This window comes from Castanea sativa, chromosome 1 (assembly GCF_040712315.1).
Source record: "Castanea sativa cultivar Marrone di Chiusa Pesio chromosome 1, ASM4071231v1".
Classification (NCBI taxonomy): domain Eukaryota; kingdom Viridiplantae; phylum Streptophyta; class Magnoliopsida; order Fagales; family Fagaceae; genus Castanea; species Castanea sativa.
The window spans coordinates 88,573,837-88,581,269 of NC_134013.1; the positions used below are offsets into that span (position 1 = coordinate 88,573,837).

A 7,433-nucleotide genomic window follows, 5' to 3' on the forward strand; every position below is an offset into this window, starting at 1 on the left:
CAAAAATACAAAAAATCTAATTATAGCTTGATCCCACCCTAACAAGCTTGTTGGCACATCAATTTGCTTCACGGTAGCAATGCTTAAGCCAGATCTGGAGATGACTAGAAAGTAACTGCATGTAATCATTCAAAATAGGAGACACATAATAGCCTTCCAAAAACCAATGGTCACACTCGCATAACTATTATAATTTAATGATGGGGCTCTATAACCTCAGAAGAAGTTACATTTTACAAAGAAAATCTAGATCATGACAATCCAACACAATGTATTGTTTGTTTATTTCTCAAAAAACAAAAAACAAAAAAGAAAAGAAAACAATATATTATTACAAAGGAAAGTTCGGTAGATCATGTCCCAATTTCTAATACCAGTTCCTCCTAATTTTCTTTCGGTCAACATGACAATGCACGGTGCCGAATGGTTTGGGTCACGTGAACACCTACACTCTTGGTCTGACACAACTTGAATATTGAAGCAGGCCTGTTGGGGATTTTGTTGGGTAAACCACGTGCTAAACTACCTTAATAAATATATTAAATATATTATTCAAAATATTCACTCGGGAGCTATTATTCAAAAATATTGAAATATGTTCTGGTGTGTTCTCAAAATACAATGCTTAAAGTTCAAATATGTTAAATCGAGAATTATGACTCAAAGTACACTCTTAATTAAACACTTTTATCAAATACACTTTTATTCTGGGCCCTTATTGAGTATCAATTATAAATTCAAGACTAATTACGAAATTAAGTCTCATGGGTTTATGTGAAAATAATAAATAACCACTCTCATTTGTCAAGTCAAATTTATGGTAAAATTGTGGTAAAAAGAAATAGTAATATTAGTCCTAAAAACACTATCAAGTTTTCATTAAAACAAAAAAAGTACAGTTTTTTAGGGTCTGTTTGGTCATCCAATTCAAACTCATATTTTTATATTTTAAATAACATTATACACATTTTTACACACATTTTTACTGACACATATTTTAAAGAATTACAAAAATATAGTCTCCAAACAATTTGCCAAAAACACTTTAGTGCCATAAATTCACTTCTCCCACTGGGTCCCTGTCTCCAACTTTATAAAGTCCCGCACTTTATCACTACAGCAGCCAAAAATTTTCACGCACTACCTTCTGTTTTTTTGAGGTTAGCTATGGTATTTCACATGCTATTTCCAAGGAAGGCCTGTAACACTGTCAGTCTGCCAAGATGGGCGTCTTTGCGTGTGCTTCTTGTGTTAATTTTCTCAGCAAACACAGTTTACTCTGGCTCCATTGTCAAGTATCTGCCTGGCTTTGATGGTGAACTACCATTTAAACTCGAAACAGGGTAAGTTTTTGGAAGTTTGAACTGCATTTTGAGTGTAGAATATATAGGTTTGTTTCATTTCGAAAATTTTAATGGGTTTTCCGTTTCAGATACATAAGTGTGGGGGATTCTGAGCTATTCTACTATTTCATTGAGTCTCAAGGAAATCCTCAACAAGACCCTCTTTTTCTTTGGCTTACAGGAGGACCTGGCTGTTCCTCTTTTTGTGGAATTGTCTATGAAATTGGTACCCTTATTTCTCTCTGTTCTTGCTTTCATTGCAACCATTTAGGACTTAACACTTTTCGATATTTTAACTAGAATTGAAAATTAACATTTGCACATAGCGGATGCAAACTTGCATTAAAAGCCTTCTGTTTCAATTAGGCTCCACATATGGTCATTTGGGAAGTTCATCTATAAAATCATGTGACATTATGCATAAAATTGTGGATGTTGTGTGTATGAAGTATACATTAACAAATATGAAAAAAACCATTACCGATTTAGGAATAACCTTTCACATTTGGTACGGCAGGATATAGTATTATATTTTTTAAATCAATATATATATATATATATAAACAGAGATCTCATGCGAAAGTGCATGAGTTCCTGCCAAGTGGCGCTCTAATTTTGCTATTAGCCTTTTTTTTTTTACCTCTTTTATTAAGGTTGTTAAGTCCACGTTAACTTATTTTATTGTAATCTCATTGATATCTCATTAATTGCTTAAGCTTATATCACACATTTCTCTGATCTTCATGCTTTTAGCATAACCACTGTTTTAGTGTTTTAGAAAAAGCAAAAAAAAAAAAAAGAAGTAAGGACTAATAGTAATAACTAATCAGATAAGGCATTGGGGAGAGATAGAGAGATACAAAAATGTTGTGAATTGTTAAATAAAACGCACTATTTCACTATATATTACCAAAATAAAAGACAAAATACTTGAGACTAATAAAACATTTGAAAGAGAGAGAGAAATTTGAGAGGTCACCATCTCGGTTATACTGGCCTCCCACCAATATCGAGACATCGAAACTCCTACGGGTAATTTTTTTCTTTTCTTTATTCTTTTTTAAATTAGGGGCTTAAATATGATTTAGGTTTAAGTAATTTGGTTGGATAATTTTTGTTTTGATTATATAGGTAGAAAGTATTTGAAGCGCAATGTAAAGTCATATTCTACCATGGTTTAATTTTAAATCATCTATAAGCCCTGGAAAGAGAGTTCTGATGGTTAAAAAGTGTGAAGAGAGAGAGAGAGTGAGAGCACCAAATGTGAGATGAGAAGTAGAGGCTAGGTTACAAACTTAATTATGGAGCCTACCGGCTAATATGTGATAAGAAGAGAAGCAGGAAAGTAAGATTGTTTAGCCCTTGATTGGAAGTAGGGAATGGAATGAAATGGAAATGAATGAAAATAATAATTTTAAAATATTTTTCTCTTTCTTTGTTTGGGAGTTTTAATGGAGAGAATAGAAAGTCTATTCTCTTGTTTGAGATTTTAAGTGAGAGGGAATGGAATGGGTAGGATGGAACACTCATTCTTTTCTATTTCTTTAAAACTTCAATTTTCAGTCCCTCAAAATTGGGAGGAATTGGAGGGAATGAAATTAGATTTAATGAATTTTTTACTAAAACTCCCAAAATACCCCTATATATTCAACATTTTTATTTTAAAACAGGGGTCTAATAGTAATATTGTAATAAAATAATTCAATTTCTTTTCTTCTATGTTACTCCCAAACAATACTGCTTACATTCCATTTGTTTGCATTCCTTTCCATTCCTTTATTTTAAAACATCCAAATAAGGTTACTTAATTCCATTCCATTCATTTCTCTTGTTTAAATATATTTCATTCCATTCCATTCCCTTATAATCATTCCATTCCATTAGCATGTTAGTGTATGTAACAAGCACTAACATTCCTTTCCCCTTAGTGTATATTTGAATGAGATATAATGTTTTATGCACAAACACTTTTAGTATGTTTGGAACGGAGGGAGTGGAAAGAAGAGTACAAGGAAAGGTGGCCCGAATATACTAACATTTAGTACATTTTTTTAATAGAGATGGCTAGTGTCTTATTACCAGTTGGTTAGGCTTAAAAGGGAAATAAAACAAGTAAAAAGGTCTAACTTGGATCTGCTCAAGTAAAAAGTTTGCGACCGTGCAGGTTTGAATGAATGACTTCAGACTTCTTCAATTTATTGTAACTTGAGGACCACCAATATAATTTACTTTTTGCGGTGGATTTCATTCAATATCAAAGAGCGTTATAGTTATTTTGTAAAATTTTTGGCACAGAAGGGTTTGGTTTGAAGAAGGAAATATTAGAACAAGTTAAATTCAACCTCAACTGTTTGAATAGTTTCATAGCCTCTGATAATTAGTGAAGAGTGGGCTGAGTGGCTTTCCTGCCTTTAATTAGTTGAGTGACTTCTTTCATAAGCAAAAAAGCTGTAATCTAATTTGATAATTCTTGTGCAGGTCCACTGGAATTTCAGATTAACAACTACACTGGGGGCTTACCAAGATTGGTATATTATCCATATGCATGGACAAAGGTACTCATTTTGAGCAAGCAGCCTTCTCTACTTCTGTCCTTGTTTCTTATTTCACAATTGTTATTAATCTGTTGTGATCATTATCCAGACAGCCAGCATTATATTTCTAGATGCACCTGTTGGCACTGGATTCTCCTATGCAAGAACTCCAGAAGGCTGGCCTACCTCAGATTCAGAATCATCTGAACAATCCTATCAATTCCTCAGGAAGGTGTGTAAAAGCTCATACCTTCAAGAAGGAAAATTCCACTCTGTTTACAGATAATTATTATAGCAGAAATGTAGGAATCCAAAATGTTCCATTACAGATATTAATAAGAGGTCTTGGACAAGTTTAAATACCCATTCATGTGTTTGAGCTATGTTGCAGTGGCTAGATGAACACCCACAATATCTCCCAGTTCAACTATTTGTTGGCGGGGACTCTTATTCAGGCATTATTGTTCCATTAGTGACAAAGAAGGTCATAGATGGTAAGATAATTTATTGATAACTATTTGTGGAATTGTGGAATTGAATTTGTATGTTGGAGTTGATCCCCCTTTGAGTTACTCATTGATCTTGGAATGACATGTACTTGCAGGTATTGCAGCTAAAGTCAAGCCACGAATGAACCTCAAAGTACATGACCTATATTATTTCACTTAAATTATTTGGGCATTTCATTTTGCTGTTGCATAGTGATTTTGACATTCTTCTTTCAAATGAATTTAGGGGTATTTAATTGGGAGCCCACGTACAGATTCGGTTATTGATGAAAATTCCAAAATAATATTCGCTCATCGGATGGCACTGATATCAGATGAACTTTATGAGGTGAGTGGAGTTTACTTGGTATGCAGTATAGAATAATGGTTAAATAATTAAGTTGAATATTTATTTACAATTTAAAGATTTGGGACACTGGTAATTCGCCATTTTAGGCATCCCGGGACTCTTATTATATACATATAGTCTGAAAATGTTGGCAAAGATGTCACATAAGCTCTACTTTCATTGTATTGAATTTGCTGATTTCTTATTTTTCATATTGACTGATTATGATGTCTTCCTTATGGTTGTAACACCTTGGTGCTGATTTTATGTTTACATCTTTGCAGGAACTCAAAACAAGTTGCCAAGAGAACTATGTGGTCGTAGATCCATCCAATACAGCATGTGTCTTGGCTCTTGCATATTACGAAAAAGTGAGTCGATTTTTAATGATAATATTGTTTTACTCAATTTCTTCCAAAAACTGACAGATTAAACGGAACTGCAGTGCATAAAAGATCTATTTCGTAATGATATTTTGGAACCAAAGTGCGCTTTTGCTTCTCCAAGCCTTAATACAGAACTGGATAGAAGATCTGTACAAGAAAATTCTGCAGATTTCATACTTTCTCCACCAAGAATTCATGAATATTGGTGTCGGGTAAACATTCCCTCTTATAAATTGCCACATCACATACAGTGAGATATGTTCTTGTGTGATTCATTTTGAAAGCTACATTACCCTTTTCTTGAATTATATAAATATATAGCTCTGTGATTAACCAGTTCACTTTTAACTGCAGAATTTTAATTATGCATTAGCATACATGTGGTCCAATGATGACAGAGTTCAAGATGCTTTGCATGTTCGACAGGTACATAAATTCTTCAGGGTTATGCTATTTGAATCCGTATAAGTTTATTGAGATGCCATCCTTGTGGCACCAGGGTTTTGTCTGGGATTGGAAGAGGTGCAACAAGAGCTTATCATACACGAAGGATATTTTGAGCGTGGTTGATGTTCATCGATATCTCAGTAAGAAAGGCTTACAAGTCCTGGTGGAGAGGTAATCACTTGCAATTTTCTGCACTCAACATTGTCTAGTTGGAGGCAATTAGTGAATCAAACCACACAAATTGATATAATTTTTATCAAAATGGGAAAATAAACTAAAAAAATAATCTAAGCTAAGTTGATATCAAGCTGATAAAATGAAACCAAGGGCATGTCTACTTTAAAATTTGGTGTATAAACATTGAAATCAGTTTTGATTCTCCCCTCAAATGTATCAATTTACTGAATGTTACACTTACCATCAAAATATGGATGAAAATTGCTTAGTGGAGGATTCTTGATAAAGGAAATTGACTCGCATTAAATTTGATGATCTTAAATTTCACTAATTTTGAGTCTAATTATAAATTATTCCATCAATTAGATTATTTTTAGTTGCTCATTTCTAAAGATTTTCTCATTTTAACAGTGGTGATCGTGATATGGTTGTCCCATTTGTGGGCACAGAACAATGGATAAAGTCACTTAATTTGACTATTGTCAATGATTGGCGACCTTGGCTTGTTGATGGTCAAATTGCAGGGTGAGTAATTTGTTGCAATCTAATCTTTCATAAGCTTTGAGTATTTTGTAAAAAAAAGATCCATTTCTTAGCTATGCCGCTTGTTTAATTTAGGTACACAAGAAAGTATTCTGAGAATGGATTTCGTTTAACATTTGCAACTGTAAAGGCAAGTAAACCATACTCTTATTATTGATTCATCTCTTTATTTTTGATCTACAAAGAAAAGTAACATTTTTTTTTCCCTGTTGTATTGGATATAGGGTGCTGGTCATACTGCACCAGAGTACTACCGTAGAGAATGTTATAACATGTTTCAAAGGTGGGTCCATTATTACCCTTTGTAATAAGTGGTTTTTTTTTTGTTCCTCTCTCTCTCCCTCTGAGCTCTGTAATAAGTGATTGAAGCTTCAATAATTTGGGACATTTGATCATGAAGTGAGGTTCTTGCATTTGTGTAGTTTTTTTTAGATGAAAGCAGTTGTAATCTTTTAGTCATTTAGTGCTTTGTCTGTCTAATTACAAGTTTACAACAATGTTCGAAAAACCACATCAGTTTCTTAAATAAAAAAATCCACATCAGTTGGTCCAAATAAAAGGTACACGATATGTATGGTATACATGAATTTATTGTAGCTTCAGTTAGTCTTTTTTAGTACGGATGTGAGATGAGGTAATTCCTAGTCTTCTTTCTCACAGAGGTATCACCATATAAGTCTATCAAAGATTCAAAGGAGAAGTGGGTTTTAGTTAACTTAATTGATAAAGTCTCTAATGGTTGAATAAGAGATATGAGATTCAATCTCCGCCTACATCAAAAATTGATTCCTGTCTTAGTTTGATGAGTCCAAAAAAATCATTAAGGTCATCTATTAATATAGACAACCTTGCATCATTAGTAGACCATCATGGAAAAAGATGTAATCACTCAAGCACATTCAACACATTAATGACGTCCGTTACTCATCAACTTTAAACTCCCATTAAGACGGAGACTGTTATACGGAGGGAAATAATTACCTGCAATTATGTACATGAAGATAATTATGAGCACAACTACCCAAGCTACCTATAAAAAGGACAATCTGTCCATTTGCTAAAGTATGTCAAAAAGACTACAAAATGCAATCTATATACAAAATATATGGATAGATACTGACTGAAGTATCAGAGGCTCCCCCACCGGGGTGAGCCCCAATGGCTCT

The 7,433-nt window shown here is 33.5% G+C and overlaps 1 protein-coding gene across 1 annotated transcript; it reads left to right on the plus strand.

Moving 5' to 3' along the window:
- Nucleotides 1-1,051: 1,051 nt before the first annotated feature.
- On the plus strand, nucleotides 1,052-6,826 carry LOC142618847 (serine carboxypeptidase-like 17). The gene is made up of 14 exons (XM_075791883.1): nucleotides 1,052-1,343; nucleotides 1,433-1,569; nucleotides 3,822-3,898; nucleotides 3,987-4,109; nucleotides 4,269-4,371; nucleotides 4,482-4,519; nucleotides 4,613-4,714; nucleotides 4,999-5,085; nucleotides 5,160-5,312; nucleotides 5,455-5,526; nucleotides 5,600-5,718; nucleotides 6,136-6,249; nucleotides 6,343-6,397; nucleotides 6,492-6,826. The coding sequence occupies exons 1-14, from the start codon at nucleotides 1,168-1,170 to the stop codon at nucleotides 6,573-6,575; spliced, it is 1,440 nt and encodes a 479-aa protein (XP_075647998.1). The 5' UTR covers nucleotides 1,052-1,167; the 3' UTR covers nucleotides 6,576-6,826.
- Nucleotides 6,827-7,433: the final 607 nt, after the last annotated feature.